We start from the raw sequence: 22,797 nt of genomic DNA on the forward strand, positions 1-22,797 counted from the left end.
TCGTGTAGCTACACTAGACAAAAAACTGTTGTTGTGACCACCGATCACCCAGTGCAGGGGGAAGAAAAAAAACACAACCTCAAGTTTAGATTAAAAATACAAACACAAACCGCACTCAAGTCAATTTTAATATTTGACTGGTCAGGTTTATGTGATTTGTCTGCTTCAGTACATGATTTATTTACAATATGATGCATCATAATATTTTTTTAAAAAGTTATGAAACTCACCTCATGAGAAACTGAAAGGTATTCCGGCAGATTTCGATGCCTCCGATGGAATAAGTTGTCCTGGCGTGTTTTCTTTCCCTTGGTGTCTTCTTGGTGGATGTAGTCATTGCTGACGTTTCTACTGTACGCCGGTTTGCTTCAAGATGTCCGATTATTCTCATGTCCTGCCACTCCCTTTCTGCTTTTAAAGAATCCATCCGTATGTTGTAGATGATCTCTGGAGAAAGTTTGCGGCTACAGGATTGTGTCCCAAGTGAAGAGTTCTCCTTTCTTCTTCCGTAACATTTACAGTCAAAGATACATATCTTCTTCATTTCACAGTCTCTGTGTTCCTCAAATGTTGTGACAGCATTAGCTTCTGATATCTTACGTTCTAGGTCCTCAGCCGCCAGTCCAAAGCTTTCTTCGTCATCCTCGTCTTGGGTTGAAGACATCTACAAACTAGGAATGTTCTCCAAAGTAATGCAGTAACTATCATCTTCTGCTTCATCTCCTTCTGATTCAGAATATGGAGAGAGTCAGCGGTGCTGCTGAACATGTTCTCCCACAGCAAAGCACTGTATCAGCTGCAATTCAGTTCATTTGCAACACGTTGAGCTTGGTCCATCGTGAAGAAACACATTATTTTTCATAGGAGCTGTTAAGTAGCCACGAGGTTTCTTGAAGCACGCTGGTTATTGGTCGACAAGCAGAACAAAAGCCAGCGCGGAGCCAAACAAAGCTGCAACAGAAATGAGCTGAGGCTTTTCCCCTCCCCAAAATGTAAATACGAGCTGGCTGAGTTTTAGGATGAAAACAAGCCGAGTTTAAACATAAAATTTACCATTTTAAAACCTCCGAAACTGTCATTTAAAGAATTTAGTGGATACTTCATAATGTCAACTTGCACATTTTGCAATAAAACGAAAATGACTATTTTCTCAGAAATTGACGGTTTTTCCTCATTTTCTCCGTTTGTGCTCTGCCGACTTGTTCCTGGTTTCCCCGTCACAAATTTCATTTTAATCCAGTGGGCAACCTCAAGCTTTCATGTAGAGTGAGGGTTTTGCAGGACCAACATGCAGACAGGAGTGTGGAAGCGGCATTGTAAGTTGAATAGTTATTTAATAACATAAACAGTAAACTCACAGGAAACCGACAGGACAAGGAGCAAAGACAAGTATGCAGACAAGGAGCAAGTAGTAATCAGGAGGAACCAGAGGTGAGCAATGAAAACCAGAGGAGAATAAGAAAAGTAAAACTTCTAACACAGACTGATCATGACATAAACAGGCCATTAATGCAGGAAAACCCTTGAATGTGGTATTTCCTTTTCAAAAAGAAAAGACTTTTGGCAGTTGTTATTGCCTGGGGGTGCACAACCCTTTTAACTGTAGGGGCATTTACTTTTTCACACAGGGCCGTGATGATTCAAATAGCTTTTTTCCCTTCCTAAATTAATATGTAGAAATTAGTTTGATGACCTAAAACATTTAAGTGTGACGTGCATAGTGAGTGAGTTAGCTAGTTAGTGATTGAATGAACATTTCAAACACATCTAGAAAGCTCACAAATCTCAGTCAGTAGGAGATAAGGACAATCATCACACACAAAATCAAGAAAAGGCTAAAGACCAACGAGCTGATGTAAATCTTCTGATAAGGTAAACATAATGGAGCACCATTAATTAAAATGAGACAATGCAATTCACCAACTTTTTTAGAGGCAGTAATCAGTCTACTCAGTCGCACCATTTTGAAATTTGTGGGTTTACATTCCCTAGCCTCTTTTAAATAAACTAAATGTATGGCAAATGTAAAATAATGACAGAATATGTTATTGCATGATTCAATTTGCAGGCTAAAAACTTTGAAGAAACAAATATTGCAGGACTGTTTTACTGGATTGCATCAGGTTGAACATGTTTATCTGAAGTGCTCATTTATACTCTATAATAATTAGTAACAAAAACCTGCATGTACAGCAAAGGATCTTAACCAACATGCTCCTCCAATTCCAGTTTTAAATAATGAAAAATACTCCTCCGTGATCGATGCTCTTATGAATTAGACAGGAAATATGACAGCTGGATAAAGTTGAAGTAGTAAATTCTAGAGCCGTGGCCTTGGGCTGACATTACATTCCCCATGCTTGTAATGAACCCTCTAACTGCTCCTTTGGCCCTTCATGGTGCAGGAGGAGAGGGCCCAGCCTCATGACTGTCACACCTCCAACTGTCCTCGAGCTCTCTTGTCTTTTATTTGACACCTCTCCAGTGATTAAGACAAAAGGCTTCAAAGATCCTTGGGCCCAAAGGTCACTGTGTATCTGGATGGGTTCTGCCTTTAATTACTTTAATTAATTAAATTCATGATTTTCTCTAAATTGAAACCATTCATCAGTGAGGCAAAGCTGTGACCATTAATGATTTTTAAGACATCTATAAAGGAATTATTGAGGACAGAAGGTGCTTGGCCCTTCCTTGTTCTTTATCGCATTGGTGATTGCTCTGGGCAGATATTTACAAAGAGAGGTGATGCATTATTCTCCTGTTGCCCGAACAACTTGCAATGAAGACTTTCACAGGAGGCGGCAGAGTAAATAAAGTGACTCAGGTGACCCGTGTTTCAGCACTCGATGGTGTAAATGCGCCCTCCCCTGTAGTTTGCGCACCGACTTCCTGTCTTATCTCAGGTTGGACACGAGACTCTGAGCCCTTGTACTCTAATCCTCTGGTTCTTTAAGCCTGAGCACTGTACCTCCCGTTGACAGTCAGCTGTGTAATCCTTTAGAGATCTCCGCACCTGTGCTGTACGCAAAGCACTGCTTCCTTTGGAAGGTTTCCTGGTGTCACTGTATGCCTGGTTAAATACTCATATTGACTTTGACTTTCTAAAAATGCTTCAGCGCCTTTGTTATCACTGACTTATATCTGGCTGGTGCTGTCTGTGGGAGGTAATGAAAGAATGATTCCTTTAACTCAAGATTTATGCACTTCATGTGAAAGACATTATAGTTAAGTGATGTATTCATTGCAATAAACAGACTGAGCAACTCCATTTAAATTAGCAGATTTAAAAAAATTTTTTTTGCTAATTTTATGCACTGATTTGCACTGTTAACTGCAAAGGGACAAAAACTGCTTAACATCTACTACATCATTCTACTGATAAAACATAGAATGATCATTAAAAATGACTAAAAATTCATCAGAAATTATGAGTCCTAACAAGTTCCTAACTCTGAATACCGGTCAAAAGGTTTAGAACCCCTTTCTGATTTAATCGGTTTCTTTATGTTTATGACTATTTACATTGTACGAAGATTCTCAATGAAGGCATCAAAACTGTGAATGAACACATATGCCATTATGTTGCAAACAAACAAATTGTAAAATAATTTTAAATATGTTTCTATTTTAAAATCCTTAAAGTAGCCGCTGTTTGCTGTAATGACTGAAATATTAATCTTTAGCTGTCTCTCAATGAATGTCTCGGAAGTGCCTTGAGACTCTTTGGAAAACCATTTTAGGTGGCCTCCTCATGAAGCTCTTGGACAGAATGCCAAGAGAGCAAAGCAGTCATCAAAGCAAAGGTAGGATATTTTGTAAAAATCTAAAATATAGAAATGTATGGTTATTTTACACTTTTTGTTTACTACATAATTCCATATGTGTTCATTCACAGGTTTGTTGTCTCTGGTGAGAATCTACAATTTAAATAGTCATGAAAATAAAGAGACCCATTAAGTGAGAAAGGCGTTCTAAGACTATTGACTGGTAGTGTAGTTACTTTACCATTGTGAATATGTCAATGATAGAAATACTGCTAAAGGCAGCAACAGTACTAAACTTCCAGTCTTACAGTACTATTTGATGTGATATAATAACACGAGCAGATTTTGTACAATGATTTACACAAATATTGAACAAACTCACTACAGTAAATATATACGTCAATGGATGCATCTATAGGTGGGATTTGGGGGTCCCTGAAAGGAATGGGCCGTACAAAAGCCTGGCTTGTTTTTACATTTCTGTATTATGAAGCAGTTTGCCTTGGATAACTAATTTTATCCAGCAAATAATCACTTTAAGGAATGACAAGGTTAGAATCAGTGGATGTTAAGTGGTGATGCACATTATTTGTTAATCCATACTTGACTAAAATATTTTCTGGCAAATATTACACTTAGGTTTTAATAATTTTTATTCATGTGATAAAAAAAAAAATGTACTGCTGTGCTCCCCTCCTTGTGCTTGTTCTGTCTCACCAAGTGGAGTAAAAAATAAGTTATTTCAAAGAAGTTATTTCTTTTAAGGAGTCACTCAATAGATTTGGGTTGTTTGTTAGTGTCATAACTATATTTGCAAAGAAAACTAGTCAGTCAGTAATTTTCTACCGCTTATTCCATAGTGGGTTGCGGGGGAGCTGGAGCCTATCTCCAGCAGTCTCTGGGCGAAAGGCAGGGTACACCCTGGACAGGTCACCAGTCCATCGCAGGGCAACACACAAACAACCAAGCACACACTCAGTCATACACCTAAGGGCAATTTAGAGTGATCAATTAACCTAACAGGCATGTCTTTGGACTGTGGGAGGAAGCCGGAGTACCCGGTGAGAACCCACGCATGCATGGGGAGAACATGCAAACTCCATGCAGAAAGACCCCCGGTCGGGAATCGAACCCAGGACCTTCTTGCTGCAAGGCAACAGTGCTACCAACTGCGCCACCGTGCATCCCTGCAGCAAAAAAAAAAAAAAAAAAAAAATATATATATATATATATATATATACAGGGGTTGGACAATTAAACTGAAACACCTGGTTTTAGACCACAATCATTTATTAGTATGGTGTAGGGCCTCCTTTTGCGGCCAATACAGCGTCAATTCGTCTTGGGAATGACATATACAAGTCCTGCACAGTGGTCAGAGGGATTTTAAGCCATTCTTCTTGCAGGATAGTGGCCAGGTCACTACGTGATACTGGTGGAGGAAAACGTTTCCTGACTCGCTCCTCCAAAACACCCCAAAGTGGCTCAATAATATTTAGATCTGGTGACTGTGCAGGCCATGGGAGATGTTCAACTTCACTTTCATGTTCATCAAACCAATCTTTCACCAGTCTTACTGTGTGTATTGGTGCATTGTCATCCTGATACACGGCACCACCTTCAGGATACAATGTTTGAACCATTGGATGCACATGGTCCTCAAGAATGGTTTGGTAGTCCTTGGCAGTGACGCGTCCATCTAGCACAAGTATTGGGCCAAGGGAATGCCATGATATGGCAGCCCAAACCATCACTGATCCACCCCCATGCTTCACTCTGGGCATGCAACAGTCTGGGTGGTACGCTTCTTTGGGGCTTCTCCACACCGTAACTCTCCCGGATGTGGGGAAAACAGTAAAGGTGGACTCATCAGAGAACAATACATGTTTCACATTGTCCACAGCCCAAGATTTGCGCTCCTTGCACCATTGAAACCGATGTTTGGCATTGGCATGAGTGACCAAAGGTTTGGCTATGGCAGCCCTGCCGTGTATATTGACCCTGTGGAGCTCCTGACGGACAGTTCTGGTGGAAACAGGAGAGTTGAGGTGAACATTTAATTCTGCCGTGATTTGGACAGTCGTGGTTTTATGTTTTTTGGATACAATCCGGGTTAGCACCCGAACATCCCTTTCAGACAGCTTCCTCGTGCGTCCACAGTTAATCCTGTTGGATGTGGTTCGTCCTTCTTGGTGGTATGCTGACATTACCCTGGATACCGTGGCTCTTGATACATCACAAAGACTTGCTGTCTTGGTCACAGATGCGCCAGCAAGACGTGCACCAACAATTTGTCCTCTTTTAAACTCTGGTATGTCACCCATAATGTTGTGTGCATTTCAATATTTTGAGCAAAACTGTGCTCTTACCCTGCTAATTGAACCTTCTCACTCTGCTCTTACTGGTGCAATGGGCAATCAATGAAGACTGGCTACCAGGCTGGTCCAATTTAGCCATGAAACCTCCCACACTAAAATGACAGGTGTTTCAGTTTCATTGTCCAACCCCTGTATGTATATATTTGCAAAAATGAGATAATTATTCCTCCAACAAGTCAATGCCTAGTAGAGCAATGGCTGAAATTTATTTTTCTAACTACCTGCAGAAGCTAGCTGTGCTGCAATGCTCACTCTAGCCTCTAAATAAGAACAACAAACATAAACTATGTTTCAGTTTGGCTATTTTTAATTTTTTTTTAACAGTACTCGTACTCGTCGTCTTCCGCTTGTCCGGGACCGGGTTGCGGGGGCAGCAGATTCAGCAGAGACACCCAGACGTTCCTCTCCCCAGACACCTCCTCCAGCTCCTCCGGGTGGAGCCCAAGGCGTGCCCATGCCAGCCGAGAGACATGGTCCCTCCAGCGTGTCCTGGGCCGTCCCCTGGGCCTCCTCCCGGTGGGACGTTTACTTCTAAAAACTGCTTACTAGTATCTGTGCTTTTAAAATCATATCACATATTTTGCTACAGTCATATTTTTACATCTAAAGTATTTGGGATATGAAAGCCATGATAATTCCCTACTTCCTGCTCAAATGGCTCTGGATGGATCTGTTATAATGAATTTACAAACATTCCAAGCTGTGACACATTTCAGAGCATCGATGCCTTAGCTTTAGGAATTCACTATTTCTTTTCTAAAAGCTACGGAAGGGAAAACCAGGAAAAACCAGACTCCATTGCTCAAGGAAATGCATGTCAACACTTGTTTAAAGTTTAATGTCGAACATTTGGATGAGGAAATTAAACACTAGAATAAAATTACTTTGTCTGACCAGATAAGTCAAAAACTGAAACTACTGGATGTCACTGAAAACACCAGGTTTCCTGGAGGAATGGCACTGCACATCACCTCACATACACCTTACAAATACACAATACAAGTGTGGAGGTGGGAACATCTTATGGAGCCCTTATTAGCATGTAGCACAGGCAGGCCTTAAATAGTTGAGAAATGTGGTGGGACATTCTTGAAAGGAATCTGAAGATTAAATAAGAATTAACTCTTCTGCAAACTATTTTCCCAAAGACTCAACCAAAGAAAATCTCAATTAGTTTCAGAAAAATAAACTAAAACGCCTAGAATGGCCAACTCATTAACCTGACTTTTAGCTTGTTTGGAAGAATGGGTTAAAATCACATCTGAGAAACACATGTAACTAGTTTCTCCATTTAGAAACCAAAAAGGGTTTATTATTAAGTCTTAGAAAGATTTTAGTAGGCATGTTCAATACTTATTTCCTGTTCCATTACACATAACTTCCATACTTAATGTATAGACTTTTCAGAAAAAAAACAGTAATTTATTAACAAGGTTTAGATTGTGTTTTTTGTTGTATTTGGAGTTTTTTTTGAAAAATAACTGAATGTTTTTGTATATTTATTTTCTACACCAGTTCAATTTGATGCCTGTCCTAGTTTTAATATGCATCTAATATGCTCAGTGAATTCATTACTTCACATGTAATTCAAGTGTTTACTGTTTGCTCCTTGTTCTGATGCTTTGACAATTTTTCAGTTTATATTTCTGTTTCCTTTGTACATCTTTAGACTTTGTCTACAGCTGATACACTCAGCCAACTGTGCGCAACCCAATTTTTTTTAGGTGAAACAACTTCTTTGGTTTTTTTGCCCAACATTTTGAAAGAGTGGGATGTCATTTTGTAAGCAAACTGAAAAAGCTGACCTCTAACCTTTTACTTTTTAACAAAATCTTAAGCTGTCATTTTTTCCTGTCAGTGGGCAGAGCTCACTCATCCACATTCCACCCGGTTACCACTTAACCACAAGCACTTACACCTCTGATGCAGTTTCACCAATGTCATCCAACTAAGATGTGCCACTTACTATTTATCTGGAATAAAATCTTGCTAAAGGTTATGTATATAACAAGAACTCTCTTTGCAGTTTACAAGACCAGCATGATTACGTTATGTTTTTAACGTGGTGTAAAAACTGAATAAATAAGGATTTAATGCAATACCAAAAAAAACCAAAAACGAATTGCTTCCACTCTATGGTGCATTATCTGTTTAAACAGATTCAATTATTTTTATTTGCAGCATTCACACTGTACACCTTTCTGTAAGGTGTTTATATTACTTCTGGAAAAAATGGATGTTTTTCAACTCTTAGTCAGAACACTAATAATAAAAGTCATCCCTAAAAAAAAAAAAAAAAATCTTCAAAACACTTGTCAACAACTGCTTTGTGTGAAAAGTAGGTCATCCAAGATGAAAAGGTCCAGGCGGCTCCTTTCGCCCCATTCTGCCCCTTGTGTCAAATCACTGGCTCTACTCACTGCTATCTGTTGATGTGTATATAGAATGGAGAAATAAATATTTACTAGAATTTTTTTTTCTTTTGTTTATTTTTAGTAAATATATGTTTGCTCACTAAAATCTGGTTATTCTCTATTGCCAACTAGGTTTGGCAATAAAGTTCTCAATATTGACATTTTTGATAATACTGTAAATGATTTCTGATACCCTTTCTTTCTTTGCAACTAAGACCCTGACTACATTAATCCAGATTTTTTTTTTATAAATCGCTTTTTTCACTTTTTAAAACCATGATTTTATCCACAAAATCTGCACTTATATCTTCATGCAATAACTAATTACTGTGCAATGAAATGGCAACAGATAAGTACCAAAGGTGGTAGGAATTTGCAAAGGGGCCAACTGACCTTAGAATGTTTCAGCAAAGGTGCTAAAGTACCATAAATACAGTTTCATTTAAAGTCACGTGTCACAGAACATGGTACATCAGTCACTAAGGGTTTGTTTTTGTTTGTTTTTTGTTTTTTTTGTTTTAGAGAGAATGATTGTTGCAGGTGCCTTAGTTCGATAGCATTTGATTCAAGTTCTGACTCAACATTTTTCAGTTCACTGCATATGTCCTTGTATTTCTTCTAGTCATAAGTCATATAGATCTGTGTTCAGCCTGCTCAGCTAGTTGATCAGCATTCTTCTAATGGCTGACGCACAGCACTGCCAATATTTCCTTTTTCTTTCTCAGTTCTTCCAGCTCATCTTCCAAAGCTTTTCTCTTAGGTCCACCCACTTTTCCGTTTCCCTTCATCAAGAAAGATCCTATTCCAGGTGCATAAGTCCGTAGTTCTTTTGTAAAAGCCACTTTAAGAACTATCTCCCACACAAAAGCTCTAACTTTCTAACTTAGTCATAGACTAGTCTCTGAGCCTCGACAGTTTCTTCTTTTTATGTTGCAACTCTACTTCCCTATTCACAGAGAAGCCTCTCTCTACAGTAGATTGCCCATGAGAGGTTAGCAGGAGGCGGCTGAAGGAAACTTCGGAGCTCAGCATAACACTAGTTGAGAGTGTCATGTAGAAAAGCATGAAGTTGTTGCTCCATGGCTTTGAAAGAGAGGAGCTCTTCACTTTTGTCATGCAGAGAGAGAAAGCTGTCAAACTGTTGCACAACAGCATCAACTGCATTAGGTGAACAAAAAAACATTAAATCTTATCAGCTTAAATGGTTGGCCTTTTATTCAGATATCCCAATGGTATAGCATATTGAAATAAACTTTTTTGTGGCATGTTTGATTGCAAATTTGACTCCCAACCCAGAGGGGGCAGTCCACCTTTTTATGGTCGAAAACCACGGCCTCAGACTTAGAGGAGCTGACTCTTATCCCGGCCTTTTCACTCTCAGCAGCAAACAGGCTCCAGTGCACGCTGGATGTCATGGCCTGAAGAGGCCAACAGAACCACATCATCACCAAATAGCAAAGAGGAAATCTTAAGGTCCCCAAACCAAACACCCTCCTCTTCATGACTGTGCCTTGAGATCCTGTCCATGAACACCACAAACCCAATGATGTGGTGTATATGTGTATATGGCATATATGTATATTCTGTAATGCAAAAACAAAAACCAGAGAGCAAAGTGTACTGGAGTCAAATTCCTTGTTTGTATGTACAAACTTGGCAATAAAGCTGATTCTGATCAGAAAAGCTTTATTGTCAAGTACGTTTTTGGACATACAAGGAATTTGTTTTGGCGTAGTCGGTGCAATACAGTACTCAAATTAAACAGTATAAATATAGGTACAATATAAATATAAATATATGTGCACAGTTTTAAGTGCATGAGTGAGAGTAAATGTAGAGCAGTATGTAGAGAAGTATAAGATGCGAGAGCGGTACAACAGTGCAGGTGATCAGTGTACAAGTATGGCAGTGCAAGTAAAGCAGGAGTCCAAGCTGAGCGTTAATGTAATGCATAGAGTTGCAAGTTACAAGTGTCCTGTCAGCAAAAAAGGGGGGTGTGGGGCAAAGGGAGAGTGTCAGGGTGGTTTCCGGGCTTTGTTAACAAGGCTGGTAGCAGATGGGAAAGAACTGTTCTTGTGGCGTGAGGTTTTGGTCCGGATGGACCGCAGCCTCCTGCCAGAGGGGAGAGTCTCAAAGAGTCTGTGACCGAGGTGGGAGGGATCAGCCAGAATCTTCCCGGCCCGCTTCAGGGTCCTGGAGGTGTACAGTTCCTGGAGCGACAGTAGACTGCAGCCAATCACCTTCTCAGCAGACCGAATGACCCGCTGCAGCCTGCCTTTATCCTTGGCTGTAGCAGCAGTGTACCAGATGGTGATGGAGGAGCTGAGGATGGACTCAATGATGGCTGTGTAGAAGTGCACCATCATAGTCTTTGGCAGGTTGAATTTCTTCAGCTGCAGCAGAAAGAACATCCTCTGCTGGGCTTTCTTGATGAGGGAGCTGATGTTTGGCTCCCACTTGAGGTCCTGGGAGATGATGGTTCCCAGGAAGCGGAAAGATTCCACAGTGTCAATTGTGGAGTCACAGAGGGTGATGGGGGCAGGTGGGGCTGGGTTCTGCCTGAAGTCTATAACCATCTCCACTGTCTTTAGAGCGTTGAGCTCAAGGTTGTTCTGGCTGAACCAATCCAACAGATGGTCCACCTCCCATCTGTACGCGGACTCGTCACCATCAGAGATGAGTCCGATCAGAGTGGCGTCGTCCGCAAACTTCAGAAGCTTGACAGACTGGTGACTGGAGGTGCAGCTGTTGGTGTACAGGGAGAAGAGCAGAGGAGAGAGAACACAGCCTCGGGGGGAACCGGTGCTGATGGTCAGGGAGTCAGAGACGTGCTTCCCCAGCCTCACGCGCTGATTCCTGTCAGACAGGAAGTCAGTGATCCACCTGCAGGTGGAGCCGGGCACACTCAGCTGGGAGAGCTTCTCCTGGAGCAGAGCTGGGACGATGGTGTTGAAGGCAGAGCTGAAATCCACAAACTGGATCCTGGCGTAGGTTCCTGTGGAGTCCAGGTGCCAGAGGATGATGTGAAGGGCTAAGTTGACTGCATCATCTACAGACCTGTTGGCTCTGTAGGCAAACTGCAGGGGGTCCAGGAGGGGGTCGGTGATGTCTTTTAGGTGTGAGAGCAGGAGGCGCTCAAAGGACTTCATCACCACAGAGGTCAGGGCGACGGGTCTGAAGTCATTAAGCCCTGTGGTCCTTGGCTTCTTGGGAACAGGGATGATGATGGAGGACTTGAAGCAGGCTGGCACATGACTGAGCCCTTTCCAGACAGAAGCATAGTTGTTGGCTGAGAACTGGTTTTGGAGCTTCTCAGAGTACAGTTGTTTGGCACCTTTCACTGCCTTGCCAAACTTGTACTTCGCCTCTCTGTATACAGGTCCTTCTCAAAATATTAGCATATTGTGATAAAGTTCATTATTTTCCATAATGTCATGATGGAAATTTAACATTCATATATTTTAGATTCATTGCACACTAACTGAAATATTTCAGGTCTTTTATTGTCTTAATACGGATGATTAAGGCATACAGCTCATGAAAACCCAAAATTCCTATCTCACAAAATTAGCATATTTCATCCGACCAATGAAAGAAAAGTGTTTTTAATACAAAAAACGTCAACCTTCAAATAATCATGTACAGTTATGCACTCAATACTTGGTCGGGAATCCTTTGACAGAAATGACTGCTTCAATGCGGCGTGGCATGGAGGCAATCAGCCTGTGGCACTGCTGAGGTCTTATGGAGGCCCAGGATGCTTTGATAGCGGCCTTTAGCTCATCCAGAGTGTTGGGTCTTGAGTCTCTCAACGTTCTCTTCACAATATCCCACAGATTCTCTATGGGGTTCAGGTCAGGAGAGTTGGCAGGCCAATTGAGCACAGTGATACCATGGTCAGTAAACCATTTACCAGTGGTTTTGGCACTGTGAGCAGGTGCCAGGTCGTGCTGAAAAATTAAATCTTCATCTCCATAAAGCTTTTCAGCAGATGGAAGCAGGAAGTGCTCCAAAATCTCCTGATAGCTAGCTGCATTGACCCTACCCTTGATAAAACACAGTGGACCAACACCTGCAGCTGACACGGCACCCCAGACCATCACTGACTGTGGGTACTTGACACTGGACTTCTGGCATTTTGGCATTTCCTTCTCCCCAGTCTTCCTCCAGACTCTGGCACCTTGATTTCCGAATGACATGCAGAATTTGCTTTCATCCGAAAAAAGTACTGAGCAACAGTCCAGTGCTGCTTCTCTGTAGCCCAGGTCAGGCGCTTCTGCCGCTGTTTCTGGTTCAAAAGTGGCTTGACCTGGGGAATGCGGCACCTGTAGCCCATTTCCTGCACACGCCTGTGCACGGTGGCTCTGAATGTTTCTACTCCAGACTCATTCCACTGCTTCCGCGAGTCCCCCAAGGTCTGGAATCAGCTCTTCTCCACAATCTTCCTCAGGGTCCGGTCACCTCTTCTTGTTGTGCAGCGTTTTCTGCCACACTTTTTCCTTCCCACAGACTTCCCACTGAGGTGCCTTGATACAGCACTCTGGGAACAGCCTATTCATTCAGAAATGTCTTTCTGTGTCTTACCCTCTTGCTTGAGGGTGTCAATAGTGGCCTTCTGGACAGCAGTCAGATCGGCAGTCTTACCCATGATTGGGGTTTTGAGTGATGAACCAGGCTGGGAGTTTTAAAGGCCTCAGGAATCTTTTGCAGGTGTTTAGAGTTAACTCGTTGATTCAGATGGTTAGGTTCATAGCTCGTTTAGAGACCCTTTTAATGATATGCTAATTTTGTGAGATAGGAATTTTGGGTTTTCATGAGCTGTTTGCCAAAATCATCCGTATTAAGACAATAAAAGACCTGAAATATTTCACTTAGTGTGCAATTAATCTAAAATATATGAATGTTAAATTTTCATCATGACATTATGGAAAATAATGAACTTTATAACAATATGCTAATATTTTGAGAAGGACCTGTATGTCTTTGTCCCCACTCCTGAAGGCCTCTTCCTTATCCAGTCTTAACCTTCTGAGTTTGGCTGTGAACCAGGGTTTATCATTGTTGTAACTCACCCTGGTGCATGATGGTACACAGCTGTCCTCACAGAAGCTGATGTAGGAAGTCACAGCCTCTGTGTACTCGTCCAGACTGTTGGTAGTAGCCCTGAACACATCCCAGTCTGTACAGCCTAAACATGCCTGGAGATTCTCCACAGCCTCACTGCTCCACTTCCTTGTCGTCCTCACAACAGGTTTGCAGAGCTTTAGTTTCTGCCTGTATGCAGGAATCAGGTGGACCATGATGTGGTCGGATTGGCCAAGTGCAGCACGTGGGACGGCGTGATAAGCGTCTCTGATGGTGGTGTAACAGTGATCCAGAATGTTGTCCTCTCTGGTCAGTCATTTTATAAACTGTCTATATTTGGGGAGTTCGTGGGTGAGATTGCCTTTGTTAAAGTTGCCAACGATGATAACTAAGGAGTCCGGGTTGGTCCGCTCCAAACTCAGTATCTGGTCGGCGAGCATGCGCTGTGCGACCTGCACGTTAGCTTGCGGCGGGATATAAACACCGACCAGGATGAACGAAGCGAACTCACGGGGGGAATAGAAAGGCTTACAGTTTATGATGAAGGCTTCCAGGTCTGGAGAACAGTGCTGCTGAATCACTGTCACGTCGTTGCACCAACCACTGTTGAGGTAGAAACAGATTCCTCCACCTTTCGCTTTGCTGGAGAGTTCCATGTCTCTGTCCGCTCTGTAGAGCTGGAATCCTGCCAGCTGCAGCGCAGAGTCCGGTATTAATCCACACAGCCAAGTCTCCGTGAAGCACAAAACTGCCGATAAATAAAAGTCCCTGTTTTTCCCCAACAGCAGTTGTAGTTCCTCCATTTTGTTGGGAAGTGAGCGCACGTTAGAGAGAAATATTCCAGGTAACGGTGTTCGTAGTCCACGCTGGCGAAGACGTATCAGCACCCCAGCCCGTTTCCCTCTCTTCCGGCGTTTCACCACGTGAGCAAAGGTGAGCGCACCTTTGACCAGGATGTCCAAAAATTCCAAAGCAGTAGGCAGAAAAGTCGGAAATAACTCCTGTGGTGTAGTAGCCCTGATGTTGATGAGATCTTCTCTGCTGAGAGAGCTCCGGGTACCATCACAGAAGAACGTTTTAAAGCAATCCTCAATCAAGGTCCATAGTTCATTAACAGGTATATACAGATTGGGATGGTCCCTGTTTCCCTTTTCTGAGTGGCCAATTCCCCTTGCAGCTGATTTATGGCTGTCTGATTGCATGTTGAGATCTCAAGGCGTTGACACCCATTGTCCCAAGCTTAATTCTTTTTTTAAAAAGACTGCAAAATCCTTATCCATATTTACCATCAACAAACAGGCTATATTCATGCTCTGAATTCTTTATTTTTCCAGCCACTTTCTTGGAATTAGCATTTCCACATTCTTTACATTTTTTCTCTTCCTGTCCAAACAGCGGACTTCTTTTCAAATGTCCAGCTTTACAACCAGCCAGAAGCAGTTACCAAAAGGGTTCTGTATGTTCATGCTAATGTACTTATCTGACAAAACACAATCCATAATTACACAAGTATTTTTCTTGAAAAGTACAACATTTTTAATGGTACCGGGACTCAGATTTATTACTTTTTAATCCAATTTAAGGCCTTAATTTTTGTAAAACCATTAAATGATTTTTAATTCTTATTAATGATCTGCATAAACCTGGTATGCGAATCTCATATTGGCCCATGTTTATAAGAAAGTACAGTACAAAACATTTTATGAGATTTTTCTTGAGATAATGGATGGTGAGGGGTGAGATTCTCATAACAAATATATGTACATATATTGTTTTTGTTATTGCAAAATATTTATTTTTGTAATAATGATATTTCCTTGAGTTGGGGGTAATAGTTTGGATGTTCTAAACTAGTAAGATTATTATGGTGCAAAAATCAGTAGTTTAATCATAGACTCTGTGCTTTGGACTAATTACTCACTGGTTTAGTTTTATTAATTTGTCAATGGTAACACACTTAAGGCAACACGAAGTGAGTCTAAATATCATCTATGAAATCAAAAGAAATATACTAAACTGGCTGCTAAAGCTTCATGTCACATAAATGCATAATTTTGAAATCAGGAATCTGATTTTGTTGGGGGATTTTTGTTTTATCTTAACACTTATTTTCAAAAGATAATTGCAAAAACAGAGTTTTTATTCACACCCCTAATCCCCACATTTCTGGTTATAGCTCACCTGTGATTAGACCACAGCTCCCAGCATGCGTCAGAGCACATCGGGAACCCCTCAGGAGAAGCTGGAGGAAGTTAGAGATGTCTTCGTGCTTTTGCCTACCTTGTTGTCATGGTGAAGAGTCGGGTGAATGGATGGATAGGAATGTGTTCATTAGAGTTTGACATTTTCAGCAGGCAGGTACTCGAAAGCTTCAGCTAATATGAACACCAATTTATGGGGAAAAAAATGCCCATGGGCATCAGGATGGATTTAGACCTTAAGTCAGTTTTCAAACATGCGTCACTCATCAACATTTTTAAGCCCAGAGGTGTGTGCTGGCATATGTGAAGTGATAAATTTGTAAATAACTGCTCCTCAGAACTCACATTACTATACAGTGTGGTAGGTCTATTTAGAAACACAAAGAGAACCAAACATTAGTCTCTTTCAGTGTAGTTTCAATGCAATCTTTGCTGTTATATAGTTCAGTTATTACTTTGCATAGATATTTACAATACTGATTTTTGTCTTTAAAGTTTCCTTGAAATATCCGGTTAGAAGTAATATTACACATAAAAGTCAATTTAATAAGTGGTTCTCTATCAGTTTGGACTGAGGCCGGCTTTACGCAGGGGCAAGAGGGGGCAACTGCCTGGCCCCCTCAAATCAATTCTCAATCACACAAGCACAACCCCCCCACCTTGCCTCTCCCTCCTCGTCCTACACTTAAGAGCAAAACATAGTGGCGCTTGACTCCACGGACATGACGCGCGGACTCAAAGCAGACGTCCACTGGACTTGTCCACGCAAACCTCAATTTTCACGATCGCGTACGCGATGTTATGCTTAACATTATAGCGATGCTGAAAACAATACGTGGTCCGAAATTTCTTTAGAGAAAGGGCCGGGGCAGGGGGGCACTTTGGCGCCACACCTGCTGAAAAACGCTTGCATTTTCTTCCAATCAGCATCCATGCATGACCGCCTAACACATTGCCTACATGTTTTGTACTCATGAAATCCAGCAGTTGACTGATGTTTGTCAGGTTTAATGAAGAGATAGAGAGGGGGATATACAACCAAACAGACAAATTAGAGCATTTCACTCGTTTCATTACTAAATCACTAAATTAATTGGATGGTAAAGTCTGAAGATAAAAAGAAAAAGCATGACCACAACTCTTTTTCTGAATGTCTAGTAACTCTTACAATAAAGTGTAGATAATAAAAAACAAACATACAGTATTGTATAATTACAGCTTGCTGGCCAAACTATGTTCTGTGTAGGTAAAAGTCATTTTAAGTCAAGGAGCTCTTTTCATGCAAGCATTTCTACTCCCAACAGTTGAGGAATTAATTTTCAAGCTAGTTAACATTACAGGCTAATATATGTTGAAGGCTACATTTAATGTTCTATGATATAGAGCAGAAAACGCAAATGATGAATAAATAAGAAATTGTTACTTAGCTGTCTGTTTGATTTTATTCGCATACTAATAGAGCTAATGACATTAACTACCTAAAGTAGGTTTGTGATTTGAAATGAAAGGTGGTTCTTAAGTTGACTTACATGAAAGTGTGGGGAGTTATGTTGATATTGGTATTAATTATTAGTGTAATGTTTCAACTCTGTCAGAAAACAGTCAAATAATATTTAATGTTTTCTCACCTGATTCAGTGAGTCTCTTTTGATAATGATGCATAGCAGAACATTGATTTATTTCATTTACCAATTTTGCAGCATATTTCCAAGGAAAGGGAGGCTATAAAAGCATAAATATATCCTGTTTTTTATTTTTATTTTATAAATAAATTTGGCAATGGATGCCCTTTTTCTGGCTGAAGCACCTGCCTCCAAAAATGTCTGTGCATGTTCTGGTCTGGTTTTAGCTTTCTCGATATCTTTTGTATTTTCCTCTTCAGCATGATGCTGTCTCTCAACATCAAGTCAAAGCTTAACAAAGTAAAGGCTGCACCTCACTGTATATTAGATGAACTCTTAACAGTGTTTTGGGTGTTAACAATTAACCAATATAATTTCACAGTGACAGTTGATTAACCAATGACCATCACTGATTGATGACAACAGGTTCAACAGATTCTCTTTTTCAAAATAAATGAGCTATTAGTGAGTAAAAAGACAACATTTTGAAATGTGTAGGTTTTTACTTCTCTGCCACCAATGACAACTATTTTGATATAAATAATTACTAAAAACATTCCAAATGTTGTGAAGGGAGCCCAAACATTAGCAACCCGCCCAAAACTATTTTGTTCAAAAGAAGCCCAACTGGGAGGAAACCGTGCAGTCTGGCAAATTGCACAGTGCTACACAGTTTACTCCAATCCCATAAAGAAAACACTAATCAACAACAACTATAAACATGTGCATGCGCATAATGTGTACCTATGATAATGCCCCCGTCACATTTCTGCCTGCCCCCTCATATATGCATGCCTAAAACCGGCCCTGGTTTGGACATATCTTCACGTTTAAAAAACATCAAAATTCACTTAAATTAGATTTGCCAAACTGGATCCAATATTTTCTGATTTAAAAGAAATCACACTCAAGGCCAATATCTTGTGTTTATCATTCACCTGCTCAAGTGAACAGCCTTGGGATGTATTTGTCAATCATTTGGATTATTTTGAATTTGAGAAAGAGTGATGGATTGGAAGATATCTTGACAATCTTGACATTAAATTATTCATTAAATCATAATCATGGCTGTTTGTCCCGACATTTAATGAAATATTGCCCTGTTTTTTGTTTTGTTTTTATTCTTTTGTTCTGTGCCCCCATGAAAAAAAACACTGACTACATCCTGGCCTTCCTGGTAAATTTGGTGTAGAGCCACCACTGGTTATATATTTCCTAATCCTGTTTATTCCTCTCTAAATGTTGCCATATTTGTAAGGAAAATGCATTCGTTGAGCAGTAGAGTGTACGTGGGTTGCACCCATGAAAAGCTTTCCAAAGGACAGACAAAACGTGTTGCACTTGGAGGCTAGGCATCAGACAATTTCATCTCTGCCTTTTCCTGCTAATGTTCATCCCCTTGATAATGAGATGGATTATTTACTCACCTCCAAGTTAAATAATGCTGTGTTTTGCACAACATCATAGTATTGTAGTAGTATTGTTCCTGAAGCCAGCCAGGCTTGTTGGAGGCTAACATTTTTCGATTTAGGCGACAAAGTGGTGGTTCTGCTGCATAAGGTGCTGGACCTGTATTTGTGGCACATCTTTGAGCTAAGACCCATAGCAGCAATAGATGCTGTGGGCACTACAGTTAAACTGAATTGATCTGATTTGCACTAGAGCAGTTTTTTATTACCATTGAAACTCCAAGAAGTCATATAGATTTACCCAAGTTTCTCTGCTGCTTGGATGCATGTAAATGCAACTGATCTTAAGTGGTCGTTTAACTCATAAATGAAAAAAATAATACTTCATCTAAATCTTTCAAACAAGAAAACACAAATTCATCACATAAATTGGACTTTTTGTTATATATGAAAAGACAAATAACAACTTTGTTACATGATTAGCGGGCTGTAACAAAACGAATTTGATTTTTCCAGTATCTCTTTTTTTTTCACAATAAAATTTAAGGTAGACCTTTCGTTCAATCACACGTGTGTGATTTTACAGTAGAAATTATACTGAATATAACATTTCTGGGGTGCACCCCTCTAACAATGAATGAAAGTAGAAGGGAAGACAACAGTTTCTTAATATGAAAGAAGGTATGCTAAATTCATTTTGGACATCTATTTAACATTTATCTCGAATAAACATTAATTTAAAAAAAACTGTTCAACAAGGTTTGCAAAGTTATGGCTTATGTAAGGCAAAATGTATGTACCAAAACTGTTTGACTACTAGATTAAAAGTGTTTTTACACAAGAAATGTACAAATGTACATTTGTTCTAGTCTATGAAACAAAACTCTGGGTACACAAAGTACATTTTGATATGCATGGGGGTATTGTGATAAATATAGGGAAATATATAAACACTCTTATTACCCAGAAGATTTTAGTGAAAGAGTGTAGTGATATTGTTCTGGTAGTTCTTTAATCATTAGAAACATTTTTCATGATTTACTCACATCATGCCAGATAATAAAATGTGCATAGAAGCAGTTTTAATCAAAAATATAAACCAGTGACATAACATACTCACACAAAGTTAAAAAATATATAAATGAATACCTCACATGCTCACATGTTTGTGTGCATTTCTTCCAGTCAGACAGTCATTGTTTCAGAGGCTTTTTGCTAACCGTTCCCCAAACACCCACATTCTTACACTATATGCTTTAATATAGCATACTGCTTGGGGTTGTGCAACTCTCCAAAGATGTTACCTTCTTCCTTTTCCTTCTACAATAATGCAACCATACAACAACTCATCCCAGCATAAGCACCTACCTGCCTCCCTTGAATAATTAACAGCATATTGTGTGATGCTTCCAGTGGGAAGAAGATTCTTATCTTCCTGCTTTTAGGCAAAATATAATGGCGATTCTTTGCTAACGGATCAATATCATATTAGGACATTATTGTTTAGAAACACTTGTTATAATTTTGCTTTTCATATTTGCAAAACAGCTTGCAAGCAACATTTATTAAATATAATGTTCATATTATCTTCAGGGAGCTGCATGGTGAAACAGCTTTTACCACTGTGGCCTTGCAGCAAGAAGGTCCTGGGTTTGATTCCCTGCCTGGTGTCTTTCTGGGAGTTTACATGTTCTCCTCATGCATGCATAGGTTCTCAAGCCGGGTACTCCGGCTTCCTCCCACAGCCCAAAAACATGACTGTTAGGTTAATTGCTCTGAATTATTCTTAGTATGAGTGTGTCTGAGCATGGCTGTTTGACCCTTGTGTCACTGCCTCTTGCCCAGTGACCCCTGGAGTTACCCCCCAGCCCCCCAGCAGCCCTAAAAAGACAAGTATTTTTGAACCAAGAGCAAACATTATTGACACTTGCTGCTTGTGTCTTTAAACCTCAAGTTACTTTTAGAATATTCTTTTATACCTCAAAAAATTATACAGTTCACACTGGGCGCTAATAAGGATGAAAAAAAAACTGAAAAAAAGCAAAAGCGTTTTAAGCATGTTTGGCAAAGTGCTACTATTAGCCCTCATAGCTAGCTTAGGTTTACAGTTATTCGATCATTTATCATGCTAATGGATTACTAGATTAAAAAAGCTGGAGCTGTTACAAGTAATAAAATAAAGTAGGTCAACATTTTGAAAAGGCATTTTTTTATATATGTCTAATTAACAAGACAAATTAAACGTAGCTGAAAATATTTCTTACACTATTAAAAATTAACTAAAATCCTAGAAATTAATTTCCATTTTTGAGGGTCATATTTCTAGATGTTTGGGTTCTAAAGCAGCTAAAATAATACATCCAAAAAGGAGGGGAAGGGCTGGTGTGTGTTTTTCTAACCCTAACCCTTTTCATTATGAGCTTACGTTAAAGTACTTCAGATATCTGATGTCTGTGAATTACAATTTCTTTACCTGTTTCTCTCTTATTAAATGCTAAGAAGTTAGCTAAGAAACTATGAATGGAAGAATGTCCCTGTTCTTATTTGTGAACACATTTGTTGCACATTTACAATCAGGCAAAGACGAGCATAAATGAACAGTTTTGTCATGTTTCAGATTTGTGAAGGACTTAAATGCAGAGATGAACAGAGGTGAAGTTGAGTACTTTAAGAAAAAAAACAAATAAAGATAACTGACAAAATGATTTTGCACTCTGAGAACAGACAAGAAGCACAGCTATTGGAAAAACAAAAGAATTCAGCCGTAAACAATGTGAACCAGTGAGCTAATATACTGAGGCAGGGGTGAAAGATGATTAATGAACCACAAGTGCTAATCAGAGGAAATGAGGAGCAGCTGAGGCAGAGTGAAAGCAGAGAAGCTGAAAGAGGCAGACTAAATAACCAGAACAGAAGTGAAGATCAAAACAAAAAATGTTAAAATCAATGAGAAACATCTAACAGAGATCTAAAAGAAATTACTCTAAAAGTACAAAGGACACGAGAATAAACTAGGAAGCAAAACACAAGAATGAACCAATATGAAGACTACTTACAATAATGAACACAGAGAAATGAACATAAAAAGGAGATGATCAAAATACACACACAAAAGAAAATCTAAACCCAAACACCTGAAGATCGTGACAGGTTTAACCTTGGCCTTGATTTACATGGAGCTGATGAACCAGCAACATTTCATGTGAGTCAAATTTGATGAGCACAATTTTCAGTCTTGCAAAGTGTTGGACTCATATTAACACAGGACACGTCCCAACCCACCTGATGACCTAGAGGCAGATATAGGAAGATGAATTCAGCGAGGTGGAAAATTATCAAACAGAGAAGTTAGAGCGAGGGCAAGTCAAAGAGAAAGTAATCCAAGAGCTGAAAGAGAAACTCGTCCCATTATGTTTAAAAACAGAAAAGAGAGGCTTACCTAAAGGTGACATCTCCGGTACCCCTGCCAGATACGGTCCGTCAAGAAACTTGGGTTCATTGTCATTGATATCCTGCACCTTGACCACAAACTTAGACCTTGGCTCTACAGGTACGTTGGTCATCCGGTCTATGGCTTGAGCTTGTAGGGTGTAGTAGGCCTGGGCCTCCCGATCGAGGCGCTTCGTGGCATGGATGTCTCCAGTGTTCTCGTCGATAGTGAAGATTGAGGTGGCACCCTCGCCAGATAGCACATACTTCACTTTGCCATCTCCTTTATCCACATCAGAGTGCAGCTGTTAAAAGAAAAGGACGGTGTGTCATATAAGATGCTTAATGAACAACTGGAGCAAAATTTCTTTAATATTTAAGTCAAAATGCTTGGGTTAATAAAGGATGACTTCAGGGCTTCTGTCCCAAGAGGATTCTCACCAAAGAAATGATTAAATAATGACTATACCAGTGAGGTTGGTACCTCACATAACC

The 22,797-nt window shown here is 40.1% G+C and overlaps 1 protein-coding gene across 1 annotated transcript in view; it reads right to left on the minus strand.

The window, feature by feature from the left end:
- LOC124858401 (cadherin-7-like) overlaps positions 1-22,797 on the minus strand; it is a 205,626-nt gene that overhangs the window by 116,531 nt on the left and 66,298 nt on the right. The window contains exon 3 of the mRNA XM_047350423.1: positions 22,313-22,607. Coding sequence (XP_047206379.1) covers positions 22,313-22,607 — 295 coding nt within the window. The remainder of the gene's footprint in view (positions 1-22,312; positions 22,608-22,797) is intronic.

Source organism: Girardinichthys multiradiatus, chromosome 21 (genome assembly GCF_021462225.1).
Source record: "Girardinichthys multiradiatus isolate DD_20200921_A chromosome 21, DD_fGirMul_XY1, whole genome shotgun sequence".
Lineage (NCBI taxonomy): Eukaryota > Metazoa > Chordata > Actinopteri > Cyprinodontiformes > Goodeidae > Girardinichthys > Girardinichthys multiradiatus.